At 36.1% G+C, this 20,305-nt stretch overlaps 1 protein-coding gene across 1 annotated transcript in view; it reads right to left on the bottom strand.

Moving 5' to 3' along the window:
- The window catches only part of TASP1 (taspase 1), an 83,985-nt gene that overhangs the window by 7,046 nt on the left and 56,634 nt on the right, over positions 1-20,305 (bottom strand). Inside the window, 3 exon segments of the mRNA XM_084514205.1 lie at positions 4,917-4,990; positions 8,137-8,247; positions 18,807-18,917. Of these exon segments, the coding sequence (XP_084370331.1) occupies positions 4,917-4,990; positions 8,137-8,247; positions 18,807-18,917 (296 nt within the window).

The following is a 20,305-nucleotide window of genomic DNA, read 5'->3' as shown; positions in this document are numbered from 1 at the left end:
GAGAGAACTGGATGCTCTACTGTATGCAGAGTTATTTTCAAGTAAAAATTTCTGAACGATTCCCTAGTCTCCAGACAAGAGTGCAGATTAAAGAAAAAAAAAAAAAAAGGATAACAGTGACATATACTTTTCCTGTCTCATGAAGTTAAAAGACCGTCTCTGTAGCCTGAAATGAATGACCAAATTATTTGCCTTAGTATTTCTGTTAACTAAACAGGTTTGTTAAATCTTTCCACTAATTTTCAAATTAATATTTGGATTCTTCCAAGATGTATTTCTTCACCCAATGAGCACTGGATAGCTGCCCTTCTCCTCACAAAAGGCTTTCACAAACCTTTTATTCACATGTAAAACACAGCTTATCATCAGAAAACTTGACAACAATCACTACAATTGGTGTTTGTCATAAATATTAGTTTAACACCATAGAGGGAAGTAATTTTTGCTAAATTTTACAGTGTTAGCAAAGTCAAATAAATCTGATTATAATGCTTAATCTCAACAAGAAGATTGAATTGGAAACGGTCTCCCCATCCACTATGTTTCTTCATACTGGAACATGAAATTAGCTGTCAAAGATAAAGTTTCTGTTTGCATATTACGACCACATTTGGTGTAGACTTCAGTTGCTGCTAATGTGTGTTTCCAAACACAGCAACACACAACACTCTCCTCTACAGTTCCCCCCCATCTTGCAAAGCAACTTGAATTTGGTTCATTAGAAAATGGAAAGAATGGCATACATAGTTTTGCAACATTAAAACCTGCTACAACATACAGCTTACTAATTCATGAACTGAATATGTGCCAAAGAAAGATTTAAACTGGCAACTGAATCTGGACTACATTCAATATTACAGCTAGGTTTTTAGAAACTAGTCGTCTAGCTCATCTAGCTATTAGAAATACTGAAATGTAAAAAGTTGAACTACAACAATATCTCAAAAGCATTGCAGTATTTGCAATAATTGCAGAAGTAAGTGACAATTATACATAGATCACATATTAACTCATCATATCCCTACTAAGAACCATACTGAGCTGACAAATTATTTCAAATCCTTATGGATAACATAGCACCAGAACTGCATATTGTTGGTATTGAGATTGGAATTTTCACTTGAAAGAAAGCGCCTGGTCTCGAAACACTACTGAAAACACAGTGAGGAAGTCCCTATTTTCAAGCAAAAATATCATCCACCACCAACTGCTCTAAATCACTAAGATAATACAAGAAATTTGGGGTATCCAGGAAAAAAAGAAGTCCTGTGGCACATGCCACCAACTTCTACTTTGTGGGCACAAAATGCTGTGGGCCCCATGTGTGCAAATACACTGCAGACCCTGCCAGGGCTACAAGGGCTCCTGTTTGATTATGCAAAAATATACGGTGTTATATCAAAGAAATACTGCCTGCCCATAACCAGAATCTTCAAGAGATGCAGTTTATATGTGTGCTTATGTTGCTGGCAAATGTTGTATTGTCACTTGAGACTGAAGAACTTATCCTTTGCAGCATTCTAGGATCAAAGCAGACAAAGAATAAGATACAAAGACTGCAGCAGCTCAGAGGAGTCAAGTAATTTGTAATTATCCACAAACCTCCTTTCCTTCCTGTTCTCCATTTACATCTCAAATGCAGTGGCAACTGCTAAAATAGAATATAGCCATCACTTAAGCTCATTGAAGCTGAGAGTCCCTGCCTAAGTTGTAGCAATAGGTGGTATAGGTTAGTTCCAAGAAGTATACTTTAAAAAGTCAAAGTTTGTTTCCTTCCACATCCAGTGTATGACAAACAATGGGGCTGAATGATTATGAAGCTGCTAGTGCTGAGAGGGATGACAAAACAGAGTACAATGTTGAACCAGCAAGGATGTGCTTTGATGAGCTACTTGCGGCAGTGCTGTAAGGGTTCCAGGGACCAGAAGGAGGTCAGATGCAGCTACTCTGCAGGTAGCAAAGATGATGTTACTGCTGCTGTCAGTGCTGGAGGAGCTGAAACACTTTCACTCTGAGGGAGAGCTAAAGTCAAGTAACAGAGGACACAACCAGAGATGAGTGCATCAGCAGTCAGGTGTGAACTTAGCTCATCTGGCAAGCCTTCACACTATTGTTAAATTTCAACCAAATTTTAAACCAGCGTTTCAACAGGAAGCAATGACTTCTCCAGAAAACTGGTTTCCAACAAGAAGGACCGGACGCCTTTCCGCAAAGCACACTTTAAATCGAACAAGTATTAGTCAGTGCAAAACTGTTCTCCAGATCTTGCAGGCTCAGCCACTTCATGCATTCAGGCTGGCACATGAGCATACAAGCAGTCTTGTTTGGAGGTGAGCGGGCTGGCTGCAGAGCCCAGCCGTTCCTAAATTGGAAGGAAATAAACTCCTGTTGCAAGGCTGCCTCCAGATCAGTACTTGGAGAGCTCACAGCGCTAAAAGCCAGAGGCACCAGCAGGTCAGGACGTACAAAACATTTCAAGCCTCTGATCCCGCTTTCCTGCCTCACTTTTCTTTTAGGGACTTGTTGATAGTTAAATGGTTGAGTATGTTTCTGCCTCTCAAGTGTACCAGTTTCTGTAGGTGAGCTGGTATCCAGCTGGTCAGAGTGCAGTGTCTTGCCTTGTAAGAAAGACCTCTGCTACCTCTTAGCATCAAATTCACAATGACCATTTTCTAGATACTATTATGAAACACATTAGCCTCCAATGCACAAAGAAACACACCAAGACTATACAGCAGGACCTTTTTTTTCTTAAGTACATACCCAGTTATATAATTATGATTCTAATAGTAGTCTAATTCATAACACTAGGCACTTAAAAACCTTCTCTCTTTCTAAAAGCCTTGCTGTGACAATATCTGCTTTCATGTTCATTAAATTGAAACAGCCCAAAATCAGCCACCGTGACAATCCCTTGGTTTAAGAATAAAACTTGAGTCCTAAACTGATGAAAGAAACAAGAACTGAAGCTCTTTCCCCCCCTACATAAACAGGAAAGCAACATGCTTCCCTACAAGCTGCAGCCTGATGATTTTGCTATGGTACTCATAAACAAGTGATATTTTATACTTTTATGAATTCTTCTACCCTTATTTTTTCATGGCAAGCACTCAAAATTAACTGTTCCAAAACAGTTATTCTATTAAAGAAAATAAAAAAGATTTATTTTTTTTTTAACTTACAATACATTGTGTTCTATTTCAAGCCCAGTTTTCCATCTATAACTTAGCCCTAGCTGTAGCAGAATAAAATTCCAGCTTTTATGACAGAAGACTCTTTTTGATCAATAGAAGTCAGCAGCAAAAGCATTTGTGGTTTTTCTCTGGAAAGCATTTGTGGCCACAGACTCAAAGGAGGAAGAAAGGGAGGGGGATTAACTCTTCAATGAAGGTCAAAAACATAATTTAAAAGTGAACCAAGAGGAGCAGCTGTGTCTGTCAGCGCAATCAAGATTACCAGCTGGAGAATTTACCAGCAGTATGAAAACAATGCACACCAGATGTCAAATGTTGCAACTGTGAGTAGGAAAACATCTCTGGGCATGGCACTGTCATGCTAGTACTCATTACCAGACAGATTTCATATTTAGCATTTATTCATTAATTAGACAGACACTACCAGGAACAAACAGAGTATTTCCTTGGACACAGCTTTGGAGCGTTATAATGTAAGCAAGAAGCAGGTGTGCACACTGTAATAATTTAATACTGTGCATTCTAGAAATCCTCCTTCCTTCACTGTGAACTCCATACCGTGACTTCTGCATTAACCGATGAATACTAGCACATCCACAGCTGAGCTTGAATGAGCTTTACTTAGTTCAGTCTGAGCTTTTAGTTTGAGTTTAGATTCTTTTCCAAGAAAATCTAAAATATATATTAAGAAAACAAGTAAAAACATGTCCTGTTCCATACGCAGCTGGAAGGAACTTGACATATGCTGTGAAAGAGAGTACTTTAACACCTCTACCAGCATTACCTTCACCAGCTTTTTATCTCCTTCTCCTTCTAGGGCATTTTTGTATTTTTTTTCTATACATTTTTCTCCTCAAAGTAACACATCTGTTCCCAATGCTACAACCAGCATGTTACACCACTTTCGGTGTGTAAAATTATCTGATGTCAATTTCCTTCTTTTGTATTTTTTTTTTATATTTCTCTCACAAATGAAATACAGCTTCCTTCCCCTGCCCGCCTCCCCATCCCCCCCCCCCCCCAAAAAAAAAAGACAGAGAAAGATTTTGTTTTTATAGTCCTCTCCCTCCATCACAGTAGCTGCCTTCTCCCTTCAGTACTGTATTTGCCTAAGCATAGGTGGCTCTCATCCTTCTTGGTTAACCTCTACTATTTGACATTAAAGACTTTCCTAGTTCCCATTGCTAAACTCAGTTTTAATATATTATTTCTCTCATTCAAAAAAAAAAAAAAAAAAGTAAATAGTCCCCAAGAAACTGAAAACACGGATGTTAACATCCAGATTGTATATAACAGAGGCTGTTCTAGGAACTAGCTCCAAGTTTGTTTTATATCCTCTCCCTTCTTCTTTGATGATGTTGCAATTCTGTTATCTGAAGGAAGAAACACCCACAGAAAAACAGTGTACCGCCCTAGATAAGGAGTGTAACTGAATGAAGCTGGATAAAATTATTCAAATACAATTACCGACAGCAGAGGGAATGACAATATGTTTGTGACACCTTTTCCTGACATAATACATATGTTAGCATAGGTTTCTTAACTGCTGCAATTAAGGAAGGGGAATCAGAAAGGCCCAATCAATAAATACATTTAATTTCTTCTGCACCTGTTACTTTCTCCCTTCTCTTCAAGATAGAATTTTTATGTATTTCGTTATTTAAATTCTCCTTAACTTCTGCACCCATTCTACTGTATTACAACCTATTCCTTGTGGCTTACCTTAGCTTTGCCATCCTGTGCAGACATATATCCTACACACATGCTCTCTGTTGTATGGCTCCACAGAAATTCCACTATAAAGGAAAATGCAAGAAGTCACAAAAATGCATTTTTTTTTTAAAATATAAGATGTAATTTAACAAGACTGGAATCTTGAGAAAAAAAAATTAGCTTAAAATAAAGACAGAGAAAGGAGAAAGAAATGAACAGGGTCTTACAAAACTCAAAGAATAAAAACTACTTACCAGAATAATTTAATCTCAAAAGAAAAGAAACAGCTACCAACCAAACAAGATTTTCCTGTAGTCACACACTGCAGAACTAATACCCAGGATGAGAAAGTTACTTCAACGATAAGAAGCCTCCAAGATGAGAAATATAAAAGTTGTGAATGAAGTTAAAAGATACGATTAACTTCTAAAGCAGAGGCTGGTTCCACCCATAAAGTAGAAAGAGATATAAATTGCATTTGCTTGCCTTGAACTCAGACACAAACCCTCTACAACAGTGTAAGCTCAGATGGTGTACAAGGATTCTGTAGAATTGTAAGACTATCCAAAAATAACCTGTATCAAGCATTTTTTCACAGAAATTAGCATAAATACATGCAAACACCAAGGGGTAAACAGAGATTTGTGGTACAGTGGATACAGGAAAGCATGCAGAATTAGTAAACTCTGCAAGACAGAACTGAAGACATACAAAGATGCCTGGTGAAAGAGAAATAATCCTGCAGAAGCAGGAGGAGAGACGTTGGATGGAACCAGAATAATCCTGCACAATAAGCAAGAAAGATGCCTGGCAAACTCAGAGCAAGACCTGATCCTGAAAGTATACTGAATGATATCAAGAGCAGATACTATCACCCCTTCGCTTTGGGGAGAGAGTAAGGAGCATGAAACACCAAAGGTAAGAGAAGAAAGAGAAGAAATCAGCCTGTTTTGTTCTTGGCCTCCACATCAATGCACTTTCAAATCTGATCACCGTGACCTCCAGCGCCAGCTATATACAGCATCAGCTCCGTGGTACCATGTACTCAAAGCTAATGTAGAATACAAACGTTACAAACAGTTCTGCGTTTGTAGCAATAGTGATTTAGAAAACTAAACTCTGGTAACGTGTACCCTTATAGCATGTTAATCAAGCAATGTGTTGTTCTGAAATTTAAAAGTGGTCTGATTTATCAGTCTTAAACAGCCCTGTGCAGTGATCTTTAATTCCCTGATGCATACATGCACTCCTACAAAGTTCAGACAAAGAACACATTATTCGTATTAGTTCTCATCTAATGGAGTTCTATAAATTGCCACCAAGTATTTTTCTTGCTTTATTCACAGACATTTTTCTTTCCTGTCATGAAGTCCGTAATTTGGATGAGGGAAAGAGTTGTTAATCAGAATTTAGGGTATATACTGTAAGGAGTTAAAAATTGCACTGAAGTAAAAATTTTTCTCTTGGATTACAAGAGGAGTCTTACAAGAATTAAATATGATACCATGAAAAGCTTTTTTCACGTATTTTATTACTGAAAGACTTTCACATACTGTAAAAAGCATGATTAAATGATTTTTAAAGCTCCTTCGTTGCTATTCCTCATGGTCCTTTAATATGATTGACGAAGGTCATAGCATGCCGAGCATGCTTATCCTTTGAACCATTTTTCCTTGCATAGCAATTAACCCTCAGCAGAAGATCAAAGTTTGGACAATCCCAGCAGACTGGAAGATTCTGACAGATGTGCAGATATCACCATAAAAGAAAAATGAACTTCATTTAGGTATGCGATTTGCTCCCCTGTAATAGATTTGTGACTTATATTGCCAAAGGCTAGTCAAAAACTTGCAGTGACACATATTCAGTGCAATGTAACTGCGTTTGATGACACCTACCCCTCCCTAACACCCTAATGGTTCAACAGCCGATAAAAGCATTTTTTTTTCAGACAAAATTTATTTTATCTTTTAATTTTGAGAAGTTGAGTAACAGTTCAGGTCAAATACCCTCAAAATACTTCTTTGCCTTTGATAACTCTAGGCATTTTTATTTATTTTTTTTTTAAGTTAAGAATTTTTTTTCTTCTACATTGTCCACCAAAAATACCATATACTAGCATGCAATGTGATTATTGCTAACTAATAAAAGTAATGGGACTACAATAAAAATCCTAAATTACATACTTGCTCTGAGGACATTTCCAACATTTTCAACTATTTAATAAATCACTTTCTTGCAAATGGTTTCAATAGTTTCAAAAACATAAAAAGATCATCCCTGTAACAGAGACAAACGATTTTTTTATTCTATACACCAAACTGTTCAGTATCACACAACTTATCTTCAGTCCAAACAACACATATGCTACACATGCTCAATTACAGATTAACTCAGCATATATTATAAGGCAGAAAATTTCTGCACTAAAGAAAAAACATGTTTAGAATAAGCCGTGCTGCAAGAATCTTATTTCAGTGGAAAGAAAAAGAACAATCAAGTCTTTATTTACAATCATGGGGAATTTTCTCTGTAAATTTTTGAGGAAAATCTTCTTTAATAGGAACATGTTTTCTTACATGTAAGTCAAATATTAAATAAATAGAAAACATTACTCTCATTTCCATACATAAGAAATTCATGGCTAAGCTGATCTTATTTGTTCTTGTTTAATCAAACTGGTATTTTCATTTTCTTAACTCCTTTTTAGTGGTAGAATTTATGTGCTGGGATACTTTCCACTAGATCAATAATGTCACAATTATTCCATTCTTAAATTTTAAAATTGTAAATCAAACTTACAACATTCTTTCTATTTTTAGCAACTCCATGTCCTGCTTCAGGAGTCAGCATGAGACCATCTTGGCTTTCAAATAGTTGAAATACAATAGTAGGATAATTGTTAAATGCTATTTAATAGTCTTCTTCAAAAAGACACGCTATTCAAGTAATAACTCCAAAAATATAACATGAAAAAGCTATTTTCTGGGGAGCGATACAATCAGGCTCAAGTTGAGTGACAAAGTAGTACTCAGTATCTCGTGTACACAAAGTCTTGTAACGCAAACCAGCAAGGCATAATACAAGAATAACGTTGAATTAACGCACGCATTACCTTGTGTAACTGTATTAACTTGTGGCTTTTAGACTATGGCAAACAGTAATTTTTATTTCAGCTATTACCTTGAGTTAGCACCAACCTAAAGTAAAAATGAGTAAAACTTCTTACCTAGTAAAGTTGGCTTTTCCTGTGACGATTCAGTCTCTGCTGAACACCTGCAAGACCGAAGAACTATCACACCTCCAAGTACACCATCTTCATTGGCTAGAAAAGGTGAGCCTGGGCAAAATTGTTGTGGAGAATTATTTGCAGTAGGATTAGTTTCTTGGATATTTTGTTATTTGACGTTCCTCTTTAATTTTATCAGTAAGGGTTGAAAACACTGTCAGGTCATCCAGTGCTTTTACAAAAGCAGCAGTTTAATTTTTCTAGCATTTCTAATGAGTAGCTTTCTAAAAAGATTTGATGGTTCATGAAAGCTTGGTCTTGTACTGGATTAATGGCAAAGATAACACTGAAAATTCCCATGGCGGTTTTAAAATGGAAGCTTGAAAATTCATTATTCAAACCAGAACGGAAAACACCAGACTCAAGCAAGAGAAAAGTACTTAAAGCACAAGTAGTGATTAACTATGCTCACCACTTCCCAAGCACTTTACACCCTTTCTTATCTTTGGAAGGAAATAACCCAAAACTCTGAATTAGAAAAACTTCCTATGCCACTACCTTCTTGTGCTTCTGCTACTTTTTTTTTTTTTTTTTTTTTTTTTTTTTTTTTACCTATAAGCAATAGATATCTAAACATCTCAAAGTTGAAATTTAGAACACAGTGTGATTTTAGCATGAGTCACAAGTTTTCATTACATTAATAGCAGATCAAATACTACTCACAGAAGAGGAGACAGCAAAAGATGGTCAGCCTAAGTCATGGAACACTCCAATTTCAGACTGCTCTATAAGACCTAGTAAGTCTCCCTGAAGCCCCCTGCCAAAACTGACATTAGATAAACTGCATGAACATTGTTCTTCAGGCAAATCAATATAATATGGATCACAATTTTTCACTGTATTTTGCCGTTGCACAGACAGCTGAAGAGCAAAGAAACTATTTTTTTGCATAGAAAAAATAGTGATTCAACAGTCTGAGATCCACTTAGCAGAACTAGAAATTAAGCTCAGCTGTTGAGCTTTTGAAACCTATTAATTTTGATGAGTATCTCCGAAACTTGTTTAACTTCTCTATTCCTATTCTCTTTATCCTCTTTAGTTTTTAATTCTCAGTGGCATTATTCATTAATGATCTTTAGAAATGTATTTGTGACAGCAAATTGTAGGCTTTTAAGGTGTCGCTGTCAAAACCACAGACGCTCCCCGAGGTCCTCACCCGTAGCAGGCAAAGACACAAACAAGGTTTCACGTCTCAAAAGTTATGTCTGGGAAGTTGACTGCTTGTCAACGACCAGAAGTCCTTCTCTCAGATTCTAGTGAACGTACAGACACTACGATTTGTTTGTTACATGCTTTGTGTGTCTTCAGTATCACTCCAGATTCAAACTACGATTCTCAAAAACAGTTACTAGCACTTTGAATTTTGCTTTATATATTCAAACTTCTATTTTTTTTTTAAATAACTTGTGGAGAAATACAGTGATTCCAAGAAAATGAATCATGGCACAATATACCAGTAATCAAAAAGGCAAAGAAGAACTACACTGAATAAATAAAAATTGGAAATTACATTTGACTACAAAACCATTTGTTCTTGGAGCAAAGAAGATATCATAAAGAAAAATTGAGTGTCAAGATAAAAAAAAAAAAATCATGTCTCAATATTTAGTTCCCTCTGTAGTGTAATTAACATAAAGATGGCCACATAAGTAAAAAATCAAGCAAATCTGGGTCACTTTTAGAATGTATTCATTCTTTCCAATTTAAAGCACTTTGTAGAAAGACATGATCAAGCTGCTATAGATGGTCTTTCTTGCTGTTTTACAGATATTAGCAGAAAAGCCAAAAAATCTCCTACTTTTTAAAGTGGCTTTTCTATTGTTAATTTAAGACATATGCTAGAAAAAAAAAACTTCTATCAGAAGCTGGAAAACTTTTAAAGTTAGCTGAATCAAGTCTAAGTATTCTTTTTTTGGTTATTAATTTGAAATGAGATTCCTATAGTTTTAAATGTGAAAAGAATGGCATGATTTAAAATGCCTTGAGCCATAAAATTAACCAAGTTCTTGCACTTAAGCCCAAGTAGACCATAGTCACACATTTGTAATAAATTGCAATTTAAACTTGAATATACAATTGCAACAAGCATTTCATATATTTCTTTTCAATTATTTTCTTTTACATGAATTAGTATACTACAGCTAATGTACAGACACTGTAAAAGGCTTTGCTGGCCACAAGAACTTCAGAGCAAATCTACTCATCAGCCCCCTTCAATTTGCCCACAGCTATTCCTATGATTCAAATTACTCCATTAATGCAAATTGTCAAAAACAATAAGAACCAACTTCAAGCTTTTCTGTAGGGAAAACTTTAAGTCTTACCACATTCCTTCTCAAGAGGAGAAGCCTTATTCGGAAGTGATACAAGATGGTCAATACAACAGATGTCCAAATTGCAGGAAGATAACAAAAGTACCATGCTTAATAAACAGGTACGTCTAATCTGACCCAACGCTATGAGAGATACTGTCAATGAAGTGCCACTCGCTTTGCACAAGAATTATTGCTATGTGCTATGGCATTGCTCATCAACTGCAGCCACATCGCTGTGAAGCAGGAATGCAGCCAATCATACTATAATAGATAATAAAACAGGAAAACACGGTTGACTAAAATACAAACACAAGACTTAAGAAGTTGTGAAGAGTTTTACCACCCAAATCAAAATCTTTTATTCTACAATTTCCAGGACATCAAATGTATTTTATATTTTACATACTTTCATTGCATTAACCAAATGCTGGTTAAGTATGTGTTTTGATTTCTTCAAGTAAATGAAGCAAATAAGCAATTTTCTTCATAGGAGACGTGTCCTTTAATCTTTACTTCAGAAAATTGTCTACTTCGAATACAATGTCCTAACCTGAACTTGGGTTGCAGACCTAAACTTATACTCAATTGCTTAAGTTATTTAGGCTATAAGGCACGCTATGGTCAAAGTCATTGCAACTAGAAGGTTTTCTGTTTGTTTGTTTTGTGTTCCCTAAGCTGTGTTAATTTATTTTCTTCAGTGGAGTACAGAATGAGAAAAGTACTCAAAGCATGTGTTTTATGATTTTTTTTTTTAAAACAGGATTTAAAAATAATTTGAAACTGGAGCTTTAAGCACACAAGACAAATTTGTAGGCCTACAATTTCATCCAGAGAAATGCTCTACCTATACATGCAGAACTACACTCATGAAAATCCCAGCTCTGCAAGTGCATATCTCCTTTTTTATTTTATACATTCTCCCTGTTGCACTGCCTTAAATATATAAACAAGTGTTTCTCCAAACCAACTTCCATCCTTCAGTGACTATCTACCATGGAAGCTTCATTACCAGTTCACAAGATTCAAAAGCTATGAATTCCATGCTAAACACTCAACATTTATAAAATTAAATGTATTAATTTAGCATTTTCTGAAGCAAACTGCCACTCTATTGTCATTTCAAATATTGTAAAAAAAGGATTAATTCAATAGCTGTGTGTGAGATAGAAGTGTGATCAAGTACAGTTTTAACTTTAGTTCTCATAAAAACACATCAGATGAGCAGGAAGGTGGCTTGTTTAAGAATAGCAAAATTGGAGCAAAGACAGAAGTTGGCTACTGCAGTGAACAGCATGCCAAGAGACCAGGCCTTCCTGCACTAACTTGGTAAGGAGTAAACAAAACCGTGGTACTGGGTTGGTACAGAGATGAGTAAAAGTCACTGGCTTAGAGTGACCGGTCGTCAGCAATTTGAACACAGTATTAAAACAGGGAATGTTTTAAAAGTTTGTGCTGTGCAAAGCAAAGATCAGAAGCGTTATCTTCTTCCCACAGATGGAGGAAGACACACCATTACTTCTCCAGCAGTGCACAAAATCTAAGATAACCCCAGAACCTACAGGCTATCCTCATTTGCAGCACATTGACCAATATACTACTGCACAACAGTGAAAATGAGATTACATTGATTTTCTTGTTGCAACTAGCCATCATACAGAGCTGTAGCAATAGAAATTGAGCCAAAACAGAGTTTCAAATCAATAAATTACTGTGATTTAGTGTTTTCAGATGAGTTACTGAAAACTTCTCTCTCCTCTCTCCTTTCTTTAAGCATAAACCAGAGCCAATTCCTATTCTTCAACACCATTTTATGATAAACTGCAGACCGAACGTTCTTTTGGAAATAAGAAAAAACATCTGAAACAAGAACACATCCCTTCTTCTCACCTCCAAACACAAATAATAAACGAAGACACAAACACATAGTCACTTGTAAAACCATCACAATGGTTCACAATCTCCCCACACACACCACTTCTGCTGGAGGTTGCTTTCCGCAGTTATCAGAAATGAATTGTGTGACTGCTCCTTCATCCATTCCAACTGATTTCATCCGCAACTTCAGCTAAACCATCTCAGTGCAAAACCAGCAACAATACAGAATGCGCCTCCAATTTACTCTACTAAGTTGTGGGGAATCAGCTTCTAAATAGTGGCAGTAAAATCAGTTGCCTATAGTAATATTACATCTTTCTACACAACAATAAATTCAGTGAGACTGTTACTCCTCCCTTAAAATCAGTCTCTAAGCCAAATTAAATGCACACCAAACAGTACGTTCTTTAAAACAGAGAATGCATTATTTTCCAATTAGAGCATTTGTTTTGAAAGAAGAATTCAAATATATTTAATATTTTTTAAAACAAAGATTTTTCTGGATGTGCACACGTTTTACTGGAGATTGCACTAAAGAGTGTACTTTAACACAGCCGTACATGGCAAATGACTAGTCTAATTAAGCAAGATTCTAGACAGCTGAATGATGTGCATCCATTAATGAGTTTCTGAATACACTGGCACAAAAATAGCATTGTACTTTATTTGTAAATAGAAAACTAGTATTATATTTTATTTCTAAATAGAACCCATGCAATGTACACATAAAGCGATTTGATTATTCTCAAAAATACTATGACTTCAAACATTAGGAACATATTTCATTAATTCAGTTCTAAAAATCACTCTGTTAAAAGCCAAGCCATTGAGAAAAAGAAAGAATAGTGCAGACATAAAAACAACACTATAGGTAACGGTATTTTTCATATACATTGTATTAAATTATATTTAAATAAAAAGAGAAAATTTGCAAATAAAGAACTTCAATACATATTAAAGCCATAAAGGTTTCGTATTAGAAGAAAAAAGTAATCTGGCTCCCAGGCTTCTACATCATTTTGCTCTCTCTGTACTCTTAAAAGAGTGATAGATCTTGCTATGAAACTAAAAATTCTGTAAAAAATAAAATAAAACATGCCCACTAGTCAATTCTTGTTTTTTTTTTATTGCAATCAAGTGTAATTGCTGTCTTTGATCTAATAGCTTGCTAATGACAAAGCTATAAAAACCCAGGGCTTTTAAGAATACCAGTTTAAGTCTCATGAAACTCATTGTTCCTTCCCATTTACACTGACATAACATGGAAGAATTTGGTAAGAAAAATCCAAAGCAAAACTTGAAGTACAGTGTCAACTAATAATGTTAGCGCTGACTTGCCACACCAGAGGGAAGGTGTAGAAAACCAAACAAAGAACATCACTCGATATTTTGGGTTTAAATCTCACCTCCCCCGATCACAAGATTGTCTTACAAAACGTGTTTCCCTCTTTCAAAGCTCAACTAGTCTGTTCATGCTATTTAACACATGGAAAGCATTACCAAGTTTTTATTTATATATTTTGTACCTTATTAATCTGTAATAACGGTCTCTTTAAAATAAGCAAACAGATCTTCACAGCAGCTCCACCATTCACTGATCCCTTCAAGTTCTGCAAGAACAACCATAGCTGAACACCGAGACCCATTTCAGCCTCCAACAGGGACAGAGCACAGAGATTTCACAAGTGTTAAATACTGGCCTCAACGTTCAGCCTTGTTCTGGAGGAACTACCGCTATAAATAAAGGACATTTTTTCTTCTACGTCTCCTGTAAATTAATCTGCTCCCAAGATGAAGAGGACTTACTCCAAAGCATACGATCAATACGAGCATTTCTGATCCTGTGCTTTTTTCCCCATTTGTAGCTACTGGACAGATCCAGTCTAGCACAGATCTTCTTAACAGTAGAAGTGTTTTATTTACACTTTACCAGCTGAAGGACTAACCAGCTGTTCATCAGATGTCTGACATTCATACTCTTACACAGCAGAGAAACCATTACCAGCTTGACTGTTTACATCAGCTTTCAAAGCCTTCAGAACTTTGGTCTAAAAGCTGGCCGTGGCGCGGGGTAACAAATTAAGCGCCACAGCATCCCCCAGCTAAACACTTCTGCATCTTGTGCTATAACGTGAGTGAAACTCAGATTTTCTCAGGCCAACAGTCCATAGTTCACCTACGGCACTGCACTTTGTCAGCATTTGTACAGCACGCCTTTAAAACAAAGCTGTTCACCACTCTGCTTCTGCTATGTATCATACTAACCTTCAAGCTAACAATTTAAATAAACATTAGAGGAATACTTTAGCACTAAATGAAACCTGCTTTTAATTTCATGCACTATTATTTGTACAATGTTTAAGCACAAGCTGTTTGAAACCAGAGATTTTCATATTTTATGATAAGTAAGTTGTTTAAAACTTCTGTTTGGAATTTTTAAAGAAGCTGCAAGGAAAAAGGACCTGTACCTTCACGCTTCACAAGTAAAAGTTTTAGAAATTAAATAACTGAGGATACAACTGTCCGAAAAAATCTCAATTGATAAATTGAAATAATCTCCTTGATAAGAAGAAGCGCAACCTGGGCCTGGACAAACCCTTGTGTAACATCACTGTGTCATGTTAGTTTTTCAGGTGTTTTTTTATTGTTTGTTTTTGTACAGAGAGAGGTAGGACAGAGAGAGACCTGTCCTATTATCCCATACAAACTTCTGAAATCTCAAACTTGCAGTGGACGAAACATTTTACACGAAACTTCAGGATCACTTCATTCTCTTCTCAGCATCGTGGAGAAGGCATAATTACGCTTCCATTGCATGCTTCCTCTGCTATCAAACCCCAAGGGATACTACAAAGCTCAGAGTGATGCAGCATCTCAGTATATAGCAAAAATAACCCTGTGTAACAACAGTCACTGGCAACTGTGGCATGAGGCTTTTTTCCACCAACAAGTACAGCTCATCATGGAGAAATTTATGCTCTGTGATTCCTAACTGTCCAAACTCCTTCCCCAAGAGAGGTATTCAGCAAAAAATTTCTAAAAGATAAAGTTGCAGTGTTATTATTCTGTTAAAACCTTTTTGCAGACATTGCTCATTTATGGATGGAAGTACAGCTTAAAGATTCAAGAACAGATGAACACTTTTCTGCTAAGGAAAGAACAAATATCAGATTCCACCTATGTCTTTCAGCTCATTATTTTCTAATAGTTTATAAGAAACTTTGAAGCAGAATTCGTAACACTGCCATTGTTAAAAGCCTGGATTTCCCGCCAGTGAGATGACACAAACATTTACTCTAAGTCTACATTCCACAAACTTGGCCACATTTGAAAGGAATGATGAGTAACAAAATCCTCTGTTCTTCTGTATGGAAGGTATTTGTGTTTACAGAACACCATTCTTCGACGGCGAACCAAGCCTTTAGCATTCTTCTACAGCAGATATCAAGCCCAGTCAACTTACAGAAAGTTGAAATTCAATTTCTCCCACCTCCAGCTCAACCATCAATTGTGCATTATCCACACTTGGTTGGCTCTGAGCAAGGATGAGAGAAGCACATCTGCCATTAGTTTGTTCATCACCTGCTGTTTAAACAGCACTCACTGTTTAAGCCAGGCATTCCCTTGCTGGAACAATTCCCAGGGCTCTGTGGAGATTTGAAGAGTTCTGTAAACAGGAAGCACCAATCTGATGGCAACTGCCAAAATCAGCTGTTCCTCCCTCCAATACAAGTAACATACATTTTGACTTTTGACAAAACATTCCAGCTCTGCTTTGTTAAAGCTATTAATTTTTTCTGGCCTTGGTCCATTGTAATTCTGGCAAAAGTTTGACATGACCACAAAATAGGACTTTAAGAAAGACTATCAAGGAAAGAATCCATGCCATTAGCAAGTAGGCTATTAAGCTGTTTCAACCTATTGTTTTACAGTGGTAAGAAATCCTGCATCATACCATGCATCTTGAGATAACGAATAACACATTAACCTCTATAAAAATTTACAGAAATAAATAGAAAATACAACCACCCTATTTCGTACAAACCTAAAGTTTGACATACAGTGCATTTTTTCAGCTCTTACATTATATTAGCAAGACGTAACTTTGCATTCCATCTTCAGAACTGCCAAGTTCCTCAAAATTCCACTACTGGCTACAAACTTGGTACGATGTTACATGTAAACAACAAGATGTATCTGGACTTTGAGGTTTTCTCAGCCTCTTCATTCATAGGAGAGCTGAGGACAAACTACTTTTTACCCTTTGTAACCAAGGCACAGAAGCACTTCACTTACACAAAAAGATGGCTGCATCCCTTTTTTTTTTTTCCTTTTTTTTTTTTTTTCTTTTTTTTTTTTCCAAAAAAAAAAAGTTTCACTTTAATGCTGCCCCAAAGCACCAATGAGAAGGTAATACACATCCCTGCTGTTGGATAACAAAAACTTGCAGTGATAAGTTTCTGAAAATACAAGTAAGACCTATCACTAATTAAGGTATGAAATTACAAAAAGGAACTACAAAACTTTTTTTTCAAGTTTGCCAAGAAAAGCATGAATTTGATACTGCCTTTCATACTTTTCACTTTCCCCTGTTCTGTTGTTTTTAGTCTGTTTTCCCAAGGCAGTTAGATATCACACTGTTAGCCTGGTATCTCTGTCTGTCCAGCTCCTCTTTCTCTGTAATTTATAGTCTCAGGTATAATAAAAAACTTAGCTATATTTAATATGTTTTTAAGTCCAATACAAACATTTTCAGCAAAGAAAACAATTCATATGTCACATAGTAGCCAGTTAACATTTAAAACAAAAACATCTGCTATGCAAACTGGTGGCAAAATATACCAAAACCAAAGGGAAAAAAAGAAGAGTTAAAGAAGCTGGTTGATCACATTAAAATATCTTTACCAGGACAAACAGTAAGAGAACTGCACTTTTGTTAGCAAGTACCTCAACTAAAAATTTCCTGAACTTTTTTTTTATTGTTATTATTTTATCTTTTATCAGCCAGTTTCTATGAAGTACTATTAAAGAACTATTCAGGCAGTAGCTGTTGAGTGTGTACATGCATCTGTGTGTGTTAACATGAAATCAAACAAGCATATATACTATTTATGTTTTCTTTTGGTATTCCCACAACAAACTGCACAATAATTTTAGAAAGTAGGGAGACTGAAGACCTGATTTTCCTGAAGTTAGGTCACTTCATACAGAACCTGCAGAGTGACATTACAAATTAGTGATGCTATCACATGCATGCTTCCTAAAGACTTCTTGGATAATTAAATCCCTGACTTTGTGCACTGGAATAAATAATTTAATACAAAAAGTTACATTTGTTCTGCTTCAGTTATAATCTCTTTGGGGAAAATACTAGGATTATTCTGTTCTGCATTTTTACAGCACCTAGAACTGACTGCAACACAGCAGTATATTATTAAGTGAAGTCTTCTAATATGGAGGTAGCTTCTCCTCAAAAAGTCAAATGTAATGCTGTCAGAAGCAGAATTCAATAAGGATTCCACGTTATCAACAGAAATAATGGAATTGCAATACAATTCTTACTGAGACCAGGGGCAATAGTTCCTGGGTCCCAAAGAGGTATCTGTATGTCACTCTTCGTTTTAATTAAAATACCATAAAAAAAAAAAGTTTACAACACAGTGCATGAGAAGTGCTATGTTTTGCAGAAGAAATTTTCGAAGTCAAAACTGTAGATACTAAAGCTTCAAAAATTTCAAGGTGTATAAAGACAATGCAAATCAACATGTATGCCAGAATTCCCATTGAAGTCTATGCTATCTTCATAAGTTCAAGCTCATATAGATATTTTAAAGCTTCACGTTCATATTTTCGTTATAACGTGACGGAAGAAAACAAGATCTGCATTCACATATACTTAATCCTCTCATATAAAGAAAAAAATGTGTTTACCCCCCAGTAGTCTTGAATGTAGTCTACATCACTTTTTCAAGAAATCAGTTTCATAATGTAAATAGCAAACCAGAAGCTGTCTGTCCAAGAAATTAAATTAGAAAAGGCAGTGGTTTTGAGGTCTGCTATATTTAAAAGGGTTAATGAGATGAATAATTTTTATAAATGCTGCTAAACCACCAATTCTAAAGCATGCAATTGTATGCTACAGCCAATGATTCAGACAGGAAATTCTTCCTTCAAACTTCTCCGGGTATTCTATGACTCACATATCAATTGAGATATTTCCAAGGGTTTTCCTTTAGATTTTTTCCTCTGTAGTTTGATTTAACATTCTTTAGATGTAATACAACACTAAATTTGAAGCCAACTGCAACACAGGGTTTCAACAGAAATTGTAAAAATAAGCATCTTAAGTTTATTTAATAGGGTTAATTGTATTTTAAACAATGCTATGAAATGCTTAGGCAATTAGCACCAGATACTTACCAATGAACTTGTTTTGCATAGTCTCGAGGAGAGCTTGGTGGGCATCTTCCGTTTGCAAAGCACATGAACATTCTCTGGCCAGTATGGTTCGGACAAGGTGCTCTCCACAACCTAAGGAAATATAAAGATTAGGAATAGTCAAAATATATGTAGCGCTATGAAAGTACTCTGCCATTAACACCACAGGCAAAAAAAAAAAAAAAGCTGCATGTGAGAGTATCTAACATTTTTTTAATTATTATTTTTTAAAAGGATGACACTGAGTCACCAGAAAGTTCAATTATGCCAGCAGTTTCTCTCACAACCTTACTGAAATTTTAACTGCACAAAGTCATAAACCAAAGAGGGTTAAATAGAGAATAAACAGTAAGATTGCCTCTGACTTGTCATCTTTATCCAGATCCTGCAATTCTCTCTCAATTCACCTACTAGTCATTCTCACAGGAATACTTGGATACAGCTCATTATATACAACAAATATTTTTAACAGTTTAATCTTACAAAGATGACATCTTTAAACCAAAATCACCTTTGGTGAATGCCACAGTTAATTCCTCTGCATGATGTAGTCCATCTGATTCAGCCTTTTGTCAACAAAGGAATAAGTGAGTTTACCTACAACTATGTTACTTTGACATGGTGTCTGCTTATGGGACTATGAATAAAAATTACCGTAACTGTCAAAGGCTTGTCTTTAAGAAACTAAAAAACGCCAGCCAGCAACCGTTTACTCCCTCAGTACTTTCTGTATGAAACTTGCCAACGAGGAAGATGAATTGGTCATTAGTGCTACTATGTATGAACACTTTCACTCCCGCTGCTTTTCTGCCATCCTCTTTTCCATTCCTGTAACGTTCTTTGGGACATAGAGCTGTGGTCAAAGAGTGCAGTACATATTTATTGGATGAAAGTATTCTTGGAGAGGAAAACACATTGGTGATACCTTCTAGATACATAAGAAAGTCATTCTGCTGCTGTGCCTCCCATTTGTTGACACTGTTTCCCTTGGTGCCAAGGAAGCAGATGAACCAGCTAGAAGAGGTTGTACCAAGCACCAGTTTAGCTCAGCAGTGTAATCCAGTGAGGAAAAAAGGAAAGCCACAACTAATTTAACAGCTGTGACACGACAATGGTTTTAATCATCCACATTTAGGTGACTGCAATTTGATCAGACATGCAACTTCAGAGTGTACCAGGGCCTAAAACCTCATTGGACACCAGAATATATAAAGAGAAGCTGAATGAAGTCAATTCCCAAATATCCTTATATGTTTCTAGCTAATTTCTCATTAACCACAAGGTTGCAAGCACTGTGCTGGCTCCATACAACAATCAGCTATAATCCAGTTGGACTTACTAGCTTAGGTGCAGAGCTACTTAAATACACCCCTGCAGCTTCCAGAGGCAATTTAGGGCTGGAAAGCACCTAACTGCTTTCTCACAGCAGAGAGCTGGAGCTGGTAAGACATGAGGCCTAAGCTGGCTTCAGACAAAGGCAG

Source organism: Aythya ferina (genome assembly GCF_964211825.1).
Source record: "Aythya ferina genome assembly, chromosome: 3".
Classification (NCBI taxonomy): Eukaryota; Metazoa; Chordata; class Aves; order Anseriformes; family Anatidae; genus Aythya; species Aythya ferina.
Note: the sequence above shows the minus strand (reverse complement) of the source record. Positions and strands in the feature narration are given on the sequence as shown.